General features: G+C 39.2%; 2 protein-coding genes across 2 annotated transcripts in view; one reads left to right on the top strand and one right to left on the bottom strand.

The window, feature by feature from the left end:
* The window catches only part of LOC133620853 (oxysterol-binding protein-related protein 3-like), a 78,900-nt gene extending 70,732 nt beyond the window's left edge, over window positions 1-8,168 (bottom strand). Inside the window, exon 1 of the mRNA XM_061982461.1 lies at window positions 8,025-8,168. The gene's annotated coding sequence lies outside the window, so the exon portion shown is untranslated. The remainder of the gene's footprint in view (window positions 1-8,024) is intronic.
* Window positions 7,713-22,239, top strand: part of LOC133620856 (juxtaposed with another zinc finger protein 1) — a 115,231-nt gene continuing 100,704 nt past the window's right edge. Inside the window, exons 1-2 of the mRNA XM_061982466.2 lie at window positions 7,713-7,801; window positions 14,742-14,971. Of these exons, the coding sequence (XP_061838450.1) occupies window positions 7,791-7,801; window positions 14,742-14,971 (241 nt within the window). The 5' untranslated portion in view covers window positions 7,713-7,790. The remainder of the gene's footprint in view (window positions 7,802-14,741; window positions 14,972-22,239) is intronic.

The raw sequence follows: 22,239 nt of genomic DNA, 5'->3' as shown, positions 1-22,239 counted from the left end.
CGATTCTGAATCAAATTTTTACCCCCAAGAATCATATTGAATCAAATCATGTGGTGCCTAAAAAATTCACAGCCCTAAGAGTTAATACATAGGTAATGGTATCAGTATTGATATGAGCGGTATCGGCAGCATAAAACCCCAAAGACTACTTCCTGATGAGGCAACAAACTGTTGTCTATACACTACTGCCATCTAATGTCTTGGAATGGCAGCTGCATGCAAAATCTACTATATAATACTTGCAAATGAGACTCAGAAAAAGAAAACAAGATGTAACAACTGGAAAGCAGTTACCATGATTAGGTTGATGTTACATTTAAAAAATGATTTCATTAATAAAAAACTATTAACATTTATTAACACATTTATTGGTACCGTATTGATTCAATTGTGAAAGGTACCCTAACCAATCATGTGTAATCTGACCAAGGTTTATCAATATATCAGTAATCGTTACATCCCTGGTGTGTTTTTAAGGAAGTGCCACACGCTGTAGTGGATTTATCACGAGAGAACACTCCCCATCGTCCACCAGCTTCAGTGTGGTTTTAACACAATCCTGCTTAGAGACACAGGCGAGTGAAAGCGTGACGTTCTTGTCGGGGGATAATGACTCGCCTCTCCTCGTGTTTATACCCCGGTAAGAGACGAGCGAGGGAACATCAGCTTCTGGCTGTGATGTAACAGACATTCCTCTCCTTTGCCACACATGCCCCGACCTGCCTGCGTTTGTTTACACTTCGTCGTGAGCGTTGCCTAGCCACGCCCCGGGAGTGTCTGGCCAACACTGTGAGCTGAATGTCGGGACAAGTATCAAAGTATTTGTCCCGATTGTGCTGCGGTAAAAGCCGGGAAGCCTTTTTGTGTTTTGCGCGGATGTCAAATTGTGTAGTGTTCCATTGAAAGCTGCATGCAAAGAAGGCAATGGTTTAAATGAGCGTGTGCCTATTTTGTGGTACCTCAAGGACTCTCTCATAGAGAGTGCCTTGCCCAGAGGGTGAGTCATCTGCAGGAAAGAATGTGCCTCATTATAGCAGAACCAACTGGGTTTAAAAGGAGACTGAGTCCGCCATGGAGATCAGAGTGAAAAACACAGACATCATAGAAACAACACTTGAGCATCTTAAATTAGCCTAAAAATTGTATATTACAGCATGGCCGACTGGCTTCATCAGTAGGCACTAAAAGCAGCAGATTACATAACACCCGTTTTGTTTTGTTTTTTAACTATTTTACACAACTCAGCAACAATCTTGAAAAGCTATCCCCTGCACACAATTTATGTAAGCTGTTAACAATATTTCCTGACCTAAAACTCTTCCACTACCTAGCTTCCCCTTGGCCAAGTGATAACCCTAGTTTTATCATTTTATTACACTAAAGCTACTGGACTTCAGTAATGAGAGTCAATGATTAATGACACAGCGTGTAAAGGATCTGTGGAAAGGTGCAAAAAGGTCAGTGGTAGAGTCACAAGACCCATGAGGGAAAGAATAATGTCAAGGTGAAGACAATAAAAACGCGACTTCGGCTGTAAGAGTGTTGTTTGGATGATAAACAGCTTTTTATTGCGTTGTGCAAAAGTAGTTACATGCATACACACAGCAGCTAAGTAGATTGTGACTGGAGTATTGCTTGTTATATACTGTATGTCTAAAGAAAATGTCTTTGCACATACCAACAATGTATCTGATAAGTACAAAGGAGCGTTAGAGCCACACAACTAGGATAAATAGGTAATAATCTGACAATAATAGTCTTACAAGAGTAAAAGTCTTAAAGTCGTTGTGTGCCTGTTTATTGGGAACTACACAAACTGAAATATGTCGGTGGGTTTGTTTGAACAGTTCCCAAAAGTATTTTTATTCAAATATTTAACATTGGACTGTGTTTCAGAAACATTCACGTAGTCCCCCGGCTGACAGGTGTCTAGCAGCTAATTGTGTGTCTCTATACACAGTGTGGAGCCACTACACTAAGTCAATAATAATCACCTTCATTTTGGCAAATAAACTGCATTTCTTAGTATCTTAAGTGCCATTGTCAAGTATCATATCACTGGAGGAGGAGGCTAACCATGTTACACAACAGGAGTAAGTCATACTTGACAACCTTGAGACCTCCGATTTCGGGAGGCGGGGGGTAGGGGGTGGGGGGCGTGGTCGGGGGTGGGGCGGGGGGTGTGGTTAAGATATATATATATATAAGAAATACTTGACTTTCAGTGAATTCTAGCTATATATATATATATATATATATATATATATATATTTTATTACATACATACATACATTTATATATATATATATATATATTATTTACACATATACACACACATAACACTCATCTACTCATTGTTGAGTTAAGGGTTGAATTGTCCATCCTTGTTTTATTCTCTGTCACTATTTCAGAACACACATATTATACAAATATACATTATAAAATCAATAAGAAAACGGGAGCTCTAATCTGGGAGTCTGAATTAGGATCAGAAGTTCCTATTTAAACATTGCGCACTCACGTCGCCTTTTTGTATTGATTACTGCAGCTGTGCACTGGATTCATTCACAAATACAAACTACAACTCACAAACACTTTAGAGTTAGGCTCCACCATCAGAATGTGTACTTAAACTTATAAAGATCACATGGATATTATTCAGTGAGTTGATTCACCAAAACTAACCTGTTATACAGGAGGAAAAAGCACACAGGACGTTTCAATTGTTCACAGACTGGTCGCGCTCATGAGAATGACAAGACACTTCCGGTCTGCAGGTGATAGCATTCAATTGGGAAGAAACGCCTTACTGCCCCCTACTGACCAATGTGAATACTGATAAATGTGTAATGACAGCTCCAAAAACGAATTCAAACCACAAAATAAAATAAATAAATCAACACAAAAATGTGACACATTATGGGTGGGTCACATATGCATGTACAGTAGATGGCAGTATTGTCCTGTTTAAAAGTGTCACAACATTGCTGTTTACGGCAGACGAACTGCTTTACCGTAGACGAAAACTTGACTGCTGTTGTGTTGTTACCGCGCTGGGAGTACATTAATAAAACTGCCTAACAATAAACCCACATAAGAAACCAAGAACTCGCCCTCGATCAGATCATTAGCGGTTTATTTTGTGGGAAAGCGGACGTGTGAACAGGCTGTCAACACGTCACTCAGGTCCGCATGGAGCTGGAGGGGGCGTGGCCTCCAGCTCCGCCTGAATTTCGGGAGAAAATTTGTCCCGGGAGGTTTTCGGGAGAGGCGCTGAATTTCGGGAGTCTCCCGGCAAATCCGGGAGGGTTGTCAAGTATGGAGTAAGTCCATGTCTAAGGACCAGGAATGCTAATAGCTAAGCTAACCACTACGCTAGTTTTAAACAACACCAAGAAATAGGAAACTTAGTAAAGTTCAAGATGCGTAGATGGAACCATATTGTGGCAGAAAGTAAGCAAATATTAACAAGTGTATTAATAAAAGTTAGAAATTGGTGGTGTGACAGCATTGTCACAGTCAGTACACGACATGTAAGAAGAGACCGGATAGATCCATAAATTGGTGGTGTCGATACCAAGGGTAGTATCAGTATATGGTCTATACTAGAGTGTACAGGGTAATATTTTTGTTTTCTTACAAACAATTTATGTGTTGTTTTTTTGTTCATGTTTACAAATTCATGTTTTAATTCCCTGGACACGGGAGGACTTTGAGGGCAAACACCAAAGTATTCAAATGAGTAGTAAATACCGGTAGTAAGTCTTTGCTTTTGTTTCGTGGTTGTGTACTACTGACTCTTTTTGATATTGTTAAACTGTCAATAGCACTCACCATAAATGCATTTTAAAAATGACAGTTAATACATGTGATGTCCACACACAAACACAAGAGTGTTGCATCATGGCCAATTATGCAAATTAGACAATTACATCAATGACACCCCTCTATTCCTGGTCCTGTCCTTTTTTTGCTCAATGTGGCCCCTTCATAAATAAGACATAATATGTATTTGTTCAACAAAGCACATGTACCCCATGCTTTAAGTCTGCAGTCTCTTAAAAGCTAACACTAAAAACTACTTCAGCAAGTCTTTGTCGTGTTTGAGCTTGTGCCGCTTCAGAGAATATACGCTAACTGTGTCTTTCACACGCAACAGCTCCATAGTGGTGTGGCCTTATGGAGGAATTGTCAGACTGGAGTTTCCAGCTATGGCAAGAAAGATGATTCACAGCCAACCTACCGTGAATTCATGCAACGGCATGACTGCCATCAACCAGCCAGGCCACATTGCTGTAAAGTCCACAGTGCATTACTGCCAATACGGACTGCAAATGGACCATCTGTAACTTGCCCTGCAATAAATCTCCAGAATCTACCGGCAAAGCTCCTTTGCGGAATTATCCAGTGAAAACTGTGCATCATCCCCTGTTATCAGTCTGAGAGTAAGTTGCCTTAAATAGACTGACATCTGACATTGCTATCGAGCACCCAAATTCACTAATATAGCATCTGGTGTGTGGAAACATACGGTAGCAGTAGCACTTAGCACCTCCTATCCGACCTCTGACATTGTGTCCACCGAGGGGAACGCTGAGCAGGCATGTTTTTAACAACATGTTCAATCGGAACATAATGCAGGCATCAGCTGTATGCAATCACCTGCAGTCAGTAGGTGGTCCCACCTATGTTTAAGATAACTTTCTACGCCATTCCAGAGGTGCCAGACGTTACTCATCGGCAGCACGTTGCTATGGGTAAAAAAAAAAAACACAAAGAAGACCATTTGTTAGCTGTTCATGTTCATGTTTTTACTAATGCTATTTGCACAACTGGTTTCACAAACAGTCCCTGCGCCCTGAAGTAGGCCACGCCAAACTGTAACAATATAAAAGCATAAGGAATGTCAAGCAAAGCGGCCTTTTGGCACATTAGTCAAGGTGTATCACGAGCTTTAAAGTGGGGTATTGTGTGGTTTCAGGAGACTGTCTCAGTCAGTCTGAATGGTGACGCACAGAAATAATGATAAATCATGAGTAATGAGGAATAAACACTTTGTTCACACACTTCCCATACCTTATGATATCATCATTTAGCTACTCTCTGGTGTAGTCTAGAAAATAAGTAATGACTTTCTTTTACCAGATCTTATCTAAACAAAAAACTATGTTATGTAAGCCATGATGAATAAACCAAATATCATCTTCTGGGGTTCTAGCATTTCATTTTTTTGCAAACCAGTAATTATAATCCGCAAATAATGTGCCGTTGTTGAGTGTCGGTGCTGTCTAGAGCTCAGCAGAGTAACCATGTTATTCTCTTCCATATCAGTAGGTAGCAGATGACGATTTGTCGTGATCACAATATGCTGGCGACAGCGGGAGGCAATGTGCAGGTAAAAAGGAATCTAATGCTTGAACGAAAAATAAAAGGTGAGTCCCCTAAGAAAAGGCATTGAAGCTTAGGGATGGCTATGCAGAACGAAACTAAAACTGAACGGGCTACAAAGTAAACAAAAACAGAATGCTGGACGACAGCAAAAACTTACAGCGTGTGGAGCAGAGACGGCGTCCACAAAGTACATGCGTACGTGACATGACCATCAACAATGTCCACACAAAAATAGATAGCAACAACTTAAATGTTCTTGAGTACTAAAACAAAGCAGGCGCGGGGAATAGCGCGAGACGACGATGATTTGTCGTGATCACAATATGCAGGCGACAGCGGGAGGCAAGATGCAGGTAAAAAGGTGTCTAATGCTTAAACGAAAAATAAAAGGTGATTACCCCTAAGAAAAGGCATTGAAGCTTAGGGATGGCTATGCAGAACGAAACTAAAACTGAACTGGCTACAAAGTAAACAAAAACAAAATGCTGGACGACAACAAAAACTTACAGCGTGTGGAGCAGAGACGGCGTCCACAAAGTACATCCATACAAGACATGACCATCAACATTGTCCACACAAAAATAGATAGCAACAACTTAAATGTTCTTGATTACTAAACCAAAGCAGGCGCGGGGAATAGCGCGAGACGACGATGACTTGTCGTGATCACAATATGCAGGCGACAGCGGGAGGCAAGATGCAGGTAAAAAGGTGTCTAATGCTTAAACGAAAAATAAAAGGTGATTACCCCTAAGAAAAGGCATTGAAGCTTAGGGATGGCTATACAGAACGAAACTAAAACTGAACTGGCTACAAAGTAAACAAAAACAAAATGCTGGACGACAACAAAAACTTACAGCGTGTGGAGCAGAGACGGCATCCACAAAGTACATGCGTACGTGACATGACCATCAACAATGTCCACACAAAAATAGATAGCAACAACTTAAATGTTCTTGATTGCTAAAACAAAGCAGGCGCGGGGAATAGCGCGAGACGACGATGACTTGTCGTGATCACAATATGCAGGCGACAGCGGGAGGCAAGATGCAGGTAAAAAGGTGTCTAATGCTTAAACGAAAAATAAAAGGTGATTACCCCTAAGAAAAGGCATTGAAGCTTAGGGATGGCTATGCAGAACGAAACTAAAACTGAACTGGCTACAAAGTAAACAAAAACAAAATGCTGGACGACAACAAAAACTTACAGCGTGTGGAGCAGAGACGGCATCCACAAAGTACATGTGTACGTGACATGACCATCAACAATGTCCACACAAAAATAGATAGCAACAACTTAAATGTTCTTGAGTACTAAAACAAAGCAGGCGCGGGGAATAGCGCGAGACGACGATGATTTGTCGTGATCACAATATGCAGGTGACAACGGGAGGCAAGATGCAGGTAAAAAGGTGTCTAATGCTTAAACGAAAAACAAAAGGTGATTACCCCTAAGAAAAGGCATTGAAGCTTAGGGATGGCTATGCAGAACGAAACTAAAACTGAACTGGCTACAAAGTAAACAAAAACAAAATGCTGGACGACAGCAAAAACTTACAGCGTGTGGAGCAGAGACGGCGTCCACAAAGTACATCCGTACATGACATGACCATTAACAATGTCCACACAAAAATAGATAGCAACAACTTAAATGTTCTTGATTGCTAAAACAATAGCGCTCAAAGGAAGACATGAAACTTCAACAGGAAAATACCAACAAAACAGGAAAAGCCACCAAAATAGGAGCGCAAGACAAGAACTGAAACACTACGCACGGGAAAACACCAAAAAACACAAAATAAGTCACGGCTTGATGTGACAGGTCGTGACAGTACACCTACTTTGAGACAATAGTGATGCATGGTTGGTTATGGTTTGAATTCCATCCATTTTCTACCGCTTTTGGCCCCGTGATGAGGTGGTTTGAATTCATATCCAATAATTGCGACAACAACTTTTTATTGTCTACTGAGTTGCATTTTTTAATGATTTCTGCTGGCGGTGTGGCTCAAAAAAGGTTGAAAAACACTGTCTTCACTCTTTGAACCACAGCATACGCTGGGGCCTTCAGTGAGAACCCCAAGCAACATCACATATATTATATATATATATATATATATATATATATATATATATATATATATTAATAACATATCATATACTAGTTGAAGAACAATGCAAAAACAATAATAATATTTAAATGCATGCAATTAATAATAAAATAAAACAAAAAACCCAAACAGTTGTTTTACTCCTAAACAATAACAATGACATTCTAGAAAGGCACCAGCGCTGACTACCTAAATAGCTCATAAACGACTGTGAATGGAGACAAACGCCACAGGTGCCCAGTAACCGTCGACTCCAGGAACCGGCTGCCAACACGGCAATTACCAGGCAATGGAAAAGAGGTAAATAAACCCAACACGGTGGTCGAAGCGGTACTCAAAAGAAAATGTAACTATTTAATTCCACATTCGAACGACGGTGCTTTTTCGGGGCTACTAAGCCACCAAATGTCACGACCAAGTCCATTAGCCATTCTATCGAAAGCGGCATTCCACTGCCTCAACAAAGACATGGCGCTGCCACGCAATTACAAGCAAGATGGCTATTTATCTTGACATTTTTTACCTGAGTTGGCAGTCAAACGTGTTTGATTCCGCAGCGAAAACGATCCAATCTCATCCTTGACAGAAGTACCTGTACGGGAAGTCTTCTTCCTCGCTTCATTGTCTGTAAACTGTGCAGAGGGGAGGGGTGTGCTTGGAAGTCAGGTGGAGTGACGTGTCCGTTAGCCAATCACAGACGGGCGTTAAGAAATAGGGGGCGTGGCCTCACACATTTGAAAAGGGAAGCATCTTTTTTTTGAGCGACGTGGCCACGAATGCGATTGGCTGACCTGTAAAAGGTGAAAGTTTAACTTAAACAATGAAGAGTCAGGCTTTTTAAAGTGTGGGTGTGTGATGCTGATTCCAAGTTAACACAGGGCCGTGCCTTTTAGATTGTTGATCACGATTATAGTCAGACAATAAAATTTTTAGGAAAATAGATATATGTAAATGTGCATCCACATATTTATAGACAATATAAAAAGATACGCGGACCCCGACTTAAACAAGTTGAAAAACTTATTCGGGTGTTACCATTTAGTGGTCAATTGTACGGAATATGTACTGTACTGTGCAATCTACTAATACAAGTAGATAAGCCGATAAATGCGTTAAAATTTAATATCGGAAATTATCGGTATTGGTTTTTTATTATCGGTATCGTTTTTTTAATTATTTTTTTATTTTTATTTTTACTAAATCAACATAAAAAACACAAGATACACTTACAATTTCTGCACCAACCCAAAAAACCTTCCTCCACAATTTACACTCATTCACACAAAAGGGTTGTTTCTTTCTGTTATTCATATTCTGGTTCCTACATTATATATCAATACAGTCTGCAAGGGATACAGTCCGTAAGCACACATGATTGTGCGTGCTGCTGGTCCACTAATAGTACTAACCTTTAACAGTTAATTTTACTAATTTTCATTAATTACTAGTTTCAATGTAACTGTTTTTATATTGTTTTACTTTATTTTTTATTCAAGAAAATGTTTTTAATTTATTTATCTTATTTTATTTTATTTTTTATTTTTTTTTGAAGTACCTTATCTTCACCATACCTGGTTGTCCAAATTAGGCATAATAATGTGTTAATTCCACGACTGTATATATCGGTTGATATCGCTATCGGTTGATATCGGTATCGCTAATTTTATTTTTATTTTTTTATTTTTTATTTTTTTTTTTTTTTTTTTTTTTATGTCCTGTCCAGCTTCTCAGGCAAATCATATAGTTGATGTAGATGCCCATGTCGGCTGTTCAGATTTACTTTACAAAAGAGAAGTGTAGGATACTTCTCTTGTTGCCTTATTTGTATTTGACTTTATTAAATGTATTTATATTATCATTTAGTGCAGCCGGGCCGGAGCAGGAGGGGATAGAAAGAGAAAAAAAAAGAAGACAGAGGGGGAAATTGTGGGGACAAGAGGGGGATTAGACAGAGAGACAAAAACAACAACAGCAAACAACAACAACAACAACAATAGAGCAACATCAGCAAATATGACATGTGCAAATATGATGGTAAAAGTAATAGCAAATAAGCAGTTAGCGAAAAATAAAAAATAATACAGAAATGACAATGAGCATTATTACACTACAAATGGATCAATACAAATACCAATAGAAATAGCGCTATTGATAATGAACAATACCAATAATTTACCTTTATTATCAACAATACAGTTGTTTAAATGCAACAATACATATACGTAATGATAACTTGAGATACGAAAGAATGCAGAAAAATGGAGGGGGAGAAAGAGAAGCAACCTACATTAACCTTGTAGATTGTTATAGTCACAATAGGTTAAGCTTTGTCAGTGTGCCATGTGTTACACCCAGTTTACCCTAGGGCAACAACGTTAATATATGTTTGATGAAACGTGATTATGTGCATGAGTGTAAGTATGCATATGTACTTGTATATGTACAGAATGTGTATATGTGTTTGTACAGTGAATGTATATGTACAGTATGTGTATGTGTATGTTTGTATATTGAATGTGCGTGTGGATGTTCGAACATTAGGTAGGTAAATATGTACTGTATTTGTGTATGTATGTGGGAGCGTAGGTACCTATGTACGTATGTGAGCATATGTGAATTTGCATGTACAATACATTCGACTCCCAGAGTGCGTGGGAGCCAGAGCACGGCCCCATCGCTAATTAAAGAGTTGGACAATATCGGAATATCGGATATCAGCAAAAAGCCATTATCGGACATCCCTAAATACAAGTTTCAATCAATCAATAAAGTGATTCTTCTATTACCTTTTATTACATACAATTGTTTGAGTAAAATAAAGTCAATATAGGGCAAAATAAGTAAACAAAAGCATAAACTCCTGTTGGTTCTCATTCAAATAATTTCATTCATCCCCCAATTAAAGCCTAAAGCCCTCCTGTGTCCATGTTTGTCAACAATATAACAATATATAAATATAACATAGCAAAATTGTCTGTTATACTGTTTTACCATTAATTGATTAACGTGGACCCCGACTCAAACAAGTTGAAAAACGTATTCGGGTGTTACTATTTAGTGGTCAATTGTACGGAATATGTACTGTACTGTGCAATCTACTAATAAAAGTCTCAATCAATCAATCAATCAATACATATTGGCTTTGTACCCCTGCTAAATCTGAACGTTTGCTACCTTGCAGTGTCTTTGTGTGTCCCGATACAACTTTTTTTAACTTCCGATACAATACCTTGATTATTGGCCTATACCGATACTAGTCCGATATGATAGCAGCACAAATCATCGAACATGCTTTTATTATTTTGTAGTGTGGAATATTATAAAGGGAAAATAGTCCAACAGAAAATAAATGACGGTATGAAAAACCCTAACCTATTTATTATTAACGTCCGGAATGGACTTACAGTATTCTGCCTTTAAGTTGAAGTAGACTTTTTTTTTTTTTTTTGGCGACCCCCAGTGGTCAGAATAATTTATTAAATTAAGCTCATGAAGCTGTAAATTGAATGATGCGGACATGTTTGTTACTGAATACTTTCTGATATGCTTTAAGACTATATCTGCGAGTTATATGCAACTATAATTATTAGATACTTTTCTATGTTGACAAATGTGCTGTTTTAGACTGCAATATTGTTCAATTAAGGACACTTAATATGTATAGCGTGCGTGCTATTGTGTGCTTAGCTGTTGTGTAGCTGCGAGCTCCTAGTAGCCTATACAGTATGCAATGTTTACCTTTTGTAAAGGACTTGACTAAAATAGAAGAAATGATCAACCTTGTGTGCTTATTGGAGGACATTTAAATGCTAACTGGTTTTCCAGCTTTGCACAATCAAACACGCTGTATCACACATGATATCACACACAAGTAAACACGCTGCAGGACTGCTTGTATTGCACTTGATATCACACACAATCAAACACACTGCAGGACTGCTTGTATTGCACATGGTATTACACACAAGTACACACGTTGCAGGACCGCATGTATAGCGGACATTTTAAATCAAGCCGGTAGCATCCGACACTTGTTTTTTTTTGCTGATATCATACCAATATCCGATATCAATGTCTGATCGGGACGTCCCTGTTTACAAGTCCAGAATGTTTTTGCTACAAAGTGAGGCAAAAAAACTGTCAAACCGGGAAAAATATGTTGCTTTGAGGCTGTCGGTAGGTAGGTAGGTAGGTAGGTCTTTATTGTCATTGCACAAGTACAACAAAACTATGTTTTCAGCACAAACCCCTTCAAGATTAGACAAACAGTGTACAGGGTTACAGAACAGGAGCGCTGATGGGTCGCCACAAGGCGCCCCGTAACAGATGGGAAAAAGGTAAACGCTGGGGGAGGATGAGTAAAAAAATACAATCTAGACTGGGCTCCTAAGGGGGCCCAGTCTGGAGTGGGAAAAAACCTCCATAGCAAAGAACATATACATATTACAACATCCATCTCGAGACTTGCCAACAGAGGGGAGGGAGTGGGGACTACGGTAGCAAGCTGCAGCTCTTCAGGCGCTGCCCATCCGTCCAGCACCCCTCAGGGATTCACGTCAAGGGCGTTGGATGGGGGGTGGGGTATGTGTGTGTATATTTTTGTGGATGCATGTGTGTGTGTAAGCCTGCCGCGTGTCTCTGTTCCGTGGCCTTGATGTCGTGCAGTCGCTAGTCCAAAGTCAACAACAACAGGTTATTGACTTTGTTGTGTCTTGGCCGCACTGTCCTTCGGGAGAGTCTCGAAGCCAGGGAAACAATCCAAGTGAGAATGTTTTGTATGCGAGTGAAAATAAAATTTGCTTTTCACTCTAAATTGTCTATGACTGAGCCTCAAAATGCATCCTGCGGGGCAGATAGTCCGATGTTATCCAAATTACAAGCGTTCTTCCTGCATCCTCCAATCATTAGTGACAGCTTTGGGTTACTTTGAAGACTGCCAGCAACTTCCAATTTGTCGACAATCCAGAGCAACGCTTACTCCAATCAGCAGATGTCCTGTTGTCATAACTCCGAATAGGTGGTTTATCTTCACGTCCTCGACTGAAAGGGTCGCCAGGGACTCGGCACTCCTTCTTCTCCCAAGAGTCCGTCGTGTGTCCAGCAACAACCACTCCGTCACGACAAGCAGGTTCCGCCAAACCCAAGATCTTGTCAGTTTCAATGTCTCTCTGCTAATGGTATACATGAAGACTTCACAGTGTACGATATATATATATATAAAATCAGTGACGTGCGGTGAGGTTGATGGCTGGTGAGGCACTGACTTCATCACAGTCAGATTTACAAACATATGAACCCTAAAGAGTATCTTATTCACCATTTGATTGGCAGCAGTTAACGGGTTATGTTTAAAAGCTCATACCAGCAGTCTTCCCTGCTTGGCACTCAGCATCAAGGGTTGGAATTGGGGGTTATTAAATCACCAAAAATTATTCCCGGGCACGGCGCCGCTGCTGCCCACTGCTCCCCTCACCTCCCAGGGGGTGATCAAGGGATGGGTCAAATGCAGAGGACAAATTTCATTACACCTAGTGTGTGTGTGACAATCATTGGTACTTTAACTTAACTTTAACTTTACACATACAAACTGTAGCACACAAAAAAAGCACATTTAATTTTAAAAAAAACGTTATTATGGTCTTACCTTTACTTATAAAATAAGTCCATGAGCCGCTGTTGTGCTGGATTAATGCACCCCCTGACAAGAGTGTTAAATCAACTAAAGCCCTCACTTAAACTTTCCACGTGCAAGATTGAATCTATTTAAAAAAGTGTAACCGAGGGTTTATAAATGTCGCCTATACTGTATGAAACTACAAAATAACAAACACGGAGGCTCCAGTTTACACGAGGACCACTTTATTTACCTTCTTTCAAAAACTTCCGCTCAACTCCAACGTGTCATCACTTCCGCTCTTAGCGCCTTCAAAATAAGAGCTCAAGGCATATACTGTATAACAGCGCATAACAGGAACTTAACATCACAAACAGGAAAGCCCATAAAAATAGGTTGCAAAAGTTGTTTAATAAGAAGCCAAAAAGTGCAAAAACAATAATGTTCGTGTTGGAGGAGTTGTGAATTAGATACACCTGCAGTCTGCAGGTGTACCTAATGTTGTGGCCCTGCAGTCATTCACAACTCCTCCAACACGAACATTATTGTTTTTGCACTTTTTGGCTTCTTATGAAACTTTTTTAAATAGATTCAATCTTGCACGTGGAAAGTTTAAGTGTGGGCTTTAGTTGATATAACACTCCCGTCAGGGGTTACCGTGCATTCTATGTCGGGGGTGCAGGAGGCGAGCCTCAGCCAGTGCGTCTTTTGCAGCCGTTTTATGATCGCTCAGCACAAGAAATACTTTACACACATACAGTTGTTGACAAAATACACTGTACGTTATATACCTCAGCTAACTAAACTATGGAAATGTATAATATAATTCATATAGCAATACGGTCTCACTGCACAGCAGGCCAGCAGTTAGCTGAGTCCGCAATCCATGTTGAGGCACAACTGAGTGACGTGCCTCAACTGGCTGCTGTTCACCGCACCGTCTCTTCTCAGTATTTGAACGGCAAATGTGAAAATTCAGCGATTTTAAATAAAAATAATCTAAAACGGGTGAAGTTAAATGGAAAATAACTTTATAGTATAATCACTGGATACATATAACAATTTAATAAAAAAAAATTATTTTTACATTTTTTTTCTTTCCATGATGCCTCACCTGCCTCTAGTGACTGCACGTCACTGATATATATATATATATATATATATATATATATATATATATATATATATATATCAGTATATTGCAATTTCTTGTACGTCCATTATTATGCACTGTTGCTGTAAAAAAAATAAACAAACATAAACTGTCTGGCCTCAGCCAGGACACTGAAGATGGGTTGTGGATGTCTTCCAGCATGACAATGACACAAAACATGACCAAGGCAACACACCAGTCTGGACTTTGAACCCTGAGTGTGTTGAAACTTTAAGTTGCGAAGCGACCGCCTCAAAACGCATTCGGAGTGTACTTGTAAAGAGGAGTGGAACAAAATCCCTCCTAAAATGTGCACAATAGTTGAACTCGGACGAAGCCACGTTTTTACCATTGTACCCAATCAAATACAAATGTATGGATTTTTTTTATTGTTGTTGATCTTCTGTCTCTCTGTCAGAATAACGCTGCCAAAAAATGGACTATATAAGTAAGACGAGTTGTTTTGTTTGCAGTGTTTTGACCCGGTACACCTCTATTTTGCTTGGAATGCCTGACCTCGCCTTCCTGCCTCAGGTTTTGTTGACCCAACAAAACAAATGTCCCTCTTTGCATGGCCGGCAGGCTGCTCCTTCCTGCTTGGGCTTGTTTCCATGGCAACAGAGGGACTGGAGAATTACCACGGAGAGGAGGGGAAGGGACAGCCAACGTGGAGTGTTTGCAGAAACTCGCGGAGACAGCAAAGGTAAGAGCTTATGCATTATCACCTGATCGGCACCTGAAGCTGACTGACTGGTCTCCAGATTATGGACTCTAAAGCGGAAACGAGATCTTTTATCATTTCCTTGTCCCAACTTTTTTTTAAAGAAAGCAACACACCTTAATGTGCCGTGAACCACACTTGTCACACATTCACAAACAATCAGGCGGAACTCATCAAACTTAGAATTTTATCAGAGTGCAATTTGAAAAGAGAAAGATGAGATAGAGTGAGCCATGAATAAAATAACATAGTGAAAGCTGATTCCAGAGTGGCTATTTATATCCCCTATATCACCTTTCTGTCTCACACACACACACACACACGCACACACACACACACACACACACACACACACACACACACACACACACACACACACACACACACACACACACACACACACACACACATACACTTGACATGCACATGCAGGAAATGCAAACCAGGAGTGCTTCCTGTTTAACGCAACTCTTCAGGTAAAACGCTTCTCCAGGTGAGCACATAGTATCTTTTCAAAAAAGGGTTTGGAAAGCTGCACACTATTGTTTTCATGATCACGTGGCCTCCATTGTTGTAATAATTATCTGAAGCAGCAGAGGACAGTGTTGCACAGAATCAGATGGTCCACTCAGCCTTCCTGTGTTTGTGATTGGCGTAGTCTGAGAGTCCCACTCCAGATTTCAATGTGGATTCTGTCACATCCCGCAGTCAAAGTTTCAATGGAATTTACTTTGAGATTCTCGTCTTGTCTTATTGTGTACAGTTTTTCCATCAAAGAGTTCTTATTATCCTTTACACCAGGGGTATTTCACTTTTTTGACCTCAGGGCCAAAGGACCTCAGGACTCAAATATTAACACCGAATTAGAAATCTTATTCTTGATTTTAAGGGTATTTAATAATTATATGTAATTTACTTACTGTTTATAACTTTGTCAAATGTTATGTAAGCATGTTAATCTCAAATATTTATTTAGCACATAAATCTTGGACTTGGGTCAGGCTGATTAGAAAAATAAGTGCTAACCAAGTATACTGCAAAAGAAGGGACTCATAAGTAACTGATGGAAAATATATTTGCATACAATTATATTGTGCTAAAATAAACAATATTAATGATGAATGTATCTTAACTAATCTTGATGAGAGCCTCAGGATGCTGTATTCATTCTCCAACTTCAAAAAGAAACTGAAATCATACCTATTAACCACCTATCTCTAATGCCTCATGTGGGGTAGACTAATGTTGGGTTGTGCGGGGTTGAATGAATGCATGTATGTATGTATGTGTATGCTTGCTTTTGTGCTCCTATTTCAATCAATCAATCAATCAATGTTTATTTATATAGCCCTAAATCACAAGTGTCTCAAAGGGCTGCACAAGCCACAACGACATCCTCGGTACAAAGCCCACATAAGGGCAAGGAAAAACTCACCCCAGTGGGACGTCGATGTGAATGACTATGAGAAGGGGGGGGGGGGGGGGGGGGGGGGATTGCCACCATGTTGCCACCATGTTGCCACCATGTTTCAGCATTCCATGCATATACTGACCTCTGGCATACTTGCCAACCTTGAGACCTCCGATTTCGGGAGGTGGGGGGTGGGGGCGTGGTCGGGGGTGGGGCGGGCGTGGTTAAGAGGGGAGGAGTATATTGACAGCTAGAATTCACCAAGTCAAGTATTTCATATATATATATATATATATACCTGTATATATATATAGAGAGAGAGATATCTACATCCTGAAAATATGCAAACAAACTGTGTTTAGATAATTGATACTTCAAGCTTGCATAAATAAATATTAAGGAATATAACATAACTTGGCTTCTGAGAGTTTCAAAATGTAATGAATAAAATGCTAAAGTTGTTGATAAACAAACAATTGTTTTAATAATTAAATAAGGTCATTTTAAATGAATTATTATGATAATTTAAAATCAATTATTTCAAATATGTTTATTTTAATGTATAATTCTATGGATGGATGTAATAAGGAGTCACGAAAAAATACAAATAAAAATACAATTAATTTTGATGTTTTTAGCAAAATATAGTAAAAATTTATTTAGTTTTTTTTTTTTTTTTAATTAATAAATATATTTATTTTTAGGTAAGATAAACATAATACAATTTATCTCTAGTCTGGATGATTTAGTTCTTGTCACCCTGTTGTCCTCCCGTGGCTTCCAGCTCCGGCTGAAAATCGGGAGATTTTCGGGAGAATATTTGTCCCGGGAGGGTTTCGGGAGAGGTGCTGAATTTCGGGAGTCTCCCGGAAAATTCGGGAGGGTTGGCAAGTATGCCTCTGGACCCCCTGCTAAAAGCTTCTTCTTTTCACTTACCACCATCCCTAAATGGATATTCACTACAGTTGTAATCGTAATATGGTATTGTGAATAAACTTGAAACTAAAACTAAACTAATCTGTCAATAAAATAAAAGTGCAAATGAAAATACAGCTTCAATACTTTAGTCATATTTTTTTTGCACATAACAAACTTCTTCCTGACTTTAACTCCAGACTTTTTCTGTTTGTTTGATATTGTCATGACTGCCACAAGTGGTGGAAGAGTGTTCTAAAACTGAGTACTGCTGCAGCTCATACGCACCACAGCTGAGAAACACATTTTTCGGCGGACTTGTTGGGGGCGCCTGGGCCCAACAATGTGCTCCGGCCCTATGGTTAAGATACACTGGTTCACACCACCCCCACCCTATTCCCTTTTTCCACCTCTTCGACGGGGTATTGTGCTTTAATTTCTTCCAGATGCTGACCACGTCTTCTTCTGGTCTTGGAAACGCTTATAGCTCTGTTCCCTCCTCCTTTCTGGTCTCAGCACCTACATGTGACCTCAGTAGGTCAGCAAAGGATGCTGAAAGGAATGCATGAGAGGGGAAATGAATTTCCCATGTTGCATTGGGGTCTTTTTTTTTTGTCAAGCGAGCCCATTTTTAGTTCTTTTGTGCACATTGTTGTACAATCTGTGTTGTGTTTTTTTCGTATGCCTCCCTGTAATGAAAGCCAGCTGGGGAGCTGTGGGAACATGGCGGTTTGGAGCTTTCCTGTCCAGGTGGTCCTCCCACACTTCCTTTGCCCTTATGCTGACCAAACGAAATACACTATATTGTCAGTTAACAAAAGTTTTAACAATCAGTTATCAATACAGCAAGTGTTGGATTAGGCTGCTTGGACATTACTTTGCACAACTCGGGCCTTTGTGTTCCCCGGTGCAAGAAACGTCAAGGTTCATAAAGAGATGGCTGGATGAATTTGGTGTGGAAGAACCTGAGAGCGCTGCCCTTAACCCTTTAAAGGGGAACATTATCACAATTTCAGAAGGGTACCTTTCACAATTGAATCAATACGGTACCAATAAATGTGTTAATAAATGTTAATAGTTTTTTATTAATGAAATCATTTTTTAAATGTAACATCAACCTAATCATGGTAACTGCTTTCCAGTTGTTACATCTTGTTTTCTTTTTCTGAGTCTCATTTGCAAGTATTATATTGTAGATTTTGCATGCAGCTGCCATTCCAAGACATTAGATGGCAGTAGTGTATAGACAACAGTTTGTTACCTCGTCAGGATGTAGTCTTTGGGGTTTTATGCTGCCGATACCGCTCATATCAATACTGATACCATTACCTATGTATTAACTCTTAGGGCTGTGAATTTTTGGGCACCACATGATTTGATTCAATATGATTCTTGGGGGTAGCGATTTGATTCAGAATCGATTCTTGATTCAAACCAATTCTCGTTTCAAAATCAACAGTTTTTTAGCCAGTTTTAAAATAACCAAACAGCTCTGATAAATTTGTATATTTCTTAAAAGGAAACTGGTTTTGTTGAATACAATTCTACCCAAACATTTAAAGGGGAACATTATCACAATTTCAGAAGGGTTAAAACCATTAAAAATCAGTTCCCAGTGGCTTATTTTATTTTTTGAAGTTTTTTTCAAAATTTTACCCATCATGCAATATCCCTAAAAAAAGCTTCAAAGTGCCTGATTTTAACCATCGTTATATACACCCGTCCATTTTCCTGTGACGTCACACAGTGATGCCAATACAAACAAACATGGCGGTTAGAACAGCAAGGTATAGCGACATTAGCTCGGATTCAGACTCGGATTTCAGCGGCTTAAGCGATTCAACAGATTACGCATGTATTGAAACGGATGGTTGTAGTGTGGAGGCAGGTAGTGAAAACGAAATTGAAGAAGGAACTGAAGCTATTGAGCCATATCGGTTTGAACCGTATGCAAGCGAAACCGACGAAACCGACACGACAGCCAGCGACACGGGAGAAAGTGAGGACGAATTCGGCGATCGCCTTCTAACCAACGATTGGTATGTGTTTGTTTGGCATTAAAGGAAACTAACAACTATGAACTAGGTTTACAGCATATTAAATACATTTGGCAACAACATGCACTTTGAGAGTGCAGACAGCTCATTTCAGGCGCGCTAAGATCATATATTTTTCCACGATTTCAGCACTCAGGTTAATCATACCTAAATAGACACAAAATACTGCATTATACAAGACTACCCGAATGTACTCGAATGATTGAAAAAAATAAATGTTTTTAAGCTAAATTATTGGCAAACACAGTTTATGTATAATAATTTACATAAAACCGCGAGTAATGAATAAAGTTTTCATCAATTAGTATATTCTGTAGACATACCCTCATCCGCTCTCTTTTCCTGAAAGCTGATCTGTCCAGTTTTAGAGTTGATGTCAGCATCTGCTTTGAGTGTCGCAGGATATCCACACATTCTTGCCATCTCTGTCGTAGCATAGCTTTCGTCGGTAAAGTGTGCGGAACAAACGACTTACCATTTCGTCGGCTTTCCCCACACCCTCGTATTTTGAACAAATTTCGTCCAATTTCTTGCCACTTTCGCATCTTTGGGCCACTGGTGCAACTTGAATCCGTCCCTGTTCATGTTGTTACACCCTCCGACAACACACCGACGAAAGTGAGAAAATGGCGGATTGCTTCCCGATGTGACGTCACGTTGTGAAGTCATCGCCCCGAGAGCGAATAATAGAAAGGCGTTTAATTCGCCAAAATTCACCCATTTAGAGTTCGGAAATCGGTTAAAAAAATATATGGTCTTTTTTTCTGCAACATCAAGGTATATATTGACGCTTACATAGGTCTGGTGATAATGTTCCCCTTCAAACACACATTTTTCTGGATGACTACACGGTCTAAACCAGTGGTTCTTAACCTGGGTTCGATCGATTGTGATGATTGTTTCTTGTGTAGACGAAGCAGGAACAACAACAAACCATTTTTTGCTCAAATGACACAATTATCGTCCTCCGTCGTGACCCAGACCTACTTACCGGTTCCTGTCCACAGCACTAAGCCTTCTGGGTAACGTAGTATATAAACATTTACTTCCCTAGTGCATTTATATATTTGGTTAACATTTATTTATCCAGGGTAAGACAATTAAGAACAGATCCTCATTTGCAATTTTGATCTAAAAAAAGAGGCAGCATTTACATGTTAGAGATGTTGAAGTGTGATGATAATCTCTCATTGTCTCTCATTTACCAACAAACATTAGCGCTGTAGATCACTCTCAACAGTTCATTAATGCTCTTAACGTGCAGGGTTAAATGTGTTGGAATATAAATAAATGTTTAAGTTGGACAAACACTTTTCAAGTGTAAAACACACTCGTAGAATGTTTGCAAGTTGTGTAGCAGATGGTGGACAACAAGGAAGCCTTACAGTAATTTCAGTGTGAGTTCTGAGTTTGTGCTTTTACTTTTGTGTATATTTTCAAGTTTGTCGTGTAAAATGAGTAAAACATCAATACCGTATTAGTTTTCCAATTTTGTTGAAATCCTGTGCATTTTGAGATTAGCATCATAACAAACTCTGAAAACATCAACACTTAGTTTATTCAAAAACACAAGTTCATTCAATGTAGTTGAAAAAAATAAGTCTCAAAACATCGCAACTTCTGCCAGAACTCTGAAAAAACTGCTGCAAGTTTAAGCAAAAGAAGTCTGCAAAATCATGGGGGGACTAACTTATTCATTCCAGCATCTTCCATTGCATGTCTGTCAGCTGTCTTCAAAGGTTTAGCAGTTTTACTTCATTTTAGTTTTATCATACAGTACATAACTTTTCTTTATACCCATATGACGATCGAGAGCGCCAAAATGTCGCCTGGACAGTCAATAAAAATTAGATGAAGGTGATATTTTGCCCTTGGAACAAAACAAATAATTTTGCCCTACTTCTTCTAGGAACTTTTGTTTTGAAATTACATACAACGGCATGTGCAAACTATAAAATTGTGTGTTGCATGTGATCTGCTACAATTGATAAGTGGTGCAGACCATCTTATGTTAATTAGGTTTTTGCATGTACTGGCTGTGGCCATGGAAACGCTCATTATCCTAATTTTATTATGCTCTCCAACCTGTGTGCGATGTTGTTGAACTAGCAGCACACATCTTTCATCTGTAACACCTTTTCTGCAATAGCGAATCGCAACCACGACAACAAACAGTTTTTAGCTTGCTGACGCGCCCTTTGCAGGGAGGCGGTGGACCATCATAATAGCAGCGCATTCATGATCCAAACACAAAAAAATCCATATTGTAAAAAAATTTTTATGGGGGATTTTATATGTATGTGTGTGTGTGTGTGTGTGTGTGTGTACATGTATATAGATGTGTGTGTGTGTGTGTGTGTGTTCTGGCAATGCGTACTTAATGGGGACATCTGTCTGTTTACACAGTCACCTATAGGGGACCTCTGACGGTATGGGGACAAAAAAACAGGTCCCCTAAAGCAGTGGTTCTCAACCTTTTTTCAGTGATGTACCCCCTGTGAATTTTTTTTTAATTAAAGTACCCCCTAATCAGAGCAAAGCATTTTTGGTTGAAAAAAAGAGATAAAGCAGTAAAATACAGCACTATGTCATCAGTTTCTGATTTATTAAATTGTATAACAGTGCAAAATGTTGCTCATTTGTAGTGGTCTCTCTTGAACTATTTGGGAAAAAAAGATATGAAAATAACTAAAAACTTGTTGAAAAATAAACAAGTGATTCAATTATAAATAAATATTTCTACACATAGACGTAATCATCAACTTAAAGTGCCCTCTTTGGGGATTGTATTAGAGATCCATCTGAATTGATGAACTTAATTCTAAACATTTCTTCACAAAAAAATAAATCTTTAACATCAATATTTA

The sequence above is a fragment of the Nerophis lumbriciformis genome, linkage group LG21 (assembly GCF_033978685.3).
Source record: "Nerophis lumbriciformis linkage group LG21, RoL_Nlum_v2.1, whole genome shotgun sequence".
Classification (NCBI taxonomy): Eukaryota; Metazoa; Chordata; class Actinopteri; order Syngnathiformes; family Syngnathidae; genus Nerophis; species Nerophis lumbriciformis.
Note: the sequence above shows the minus strand (reverse complement) of the source record. Positions and strands in the feature narration are given on the sequence as shown.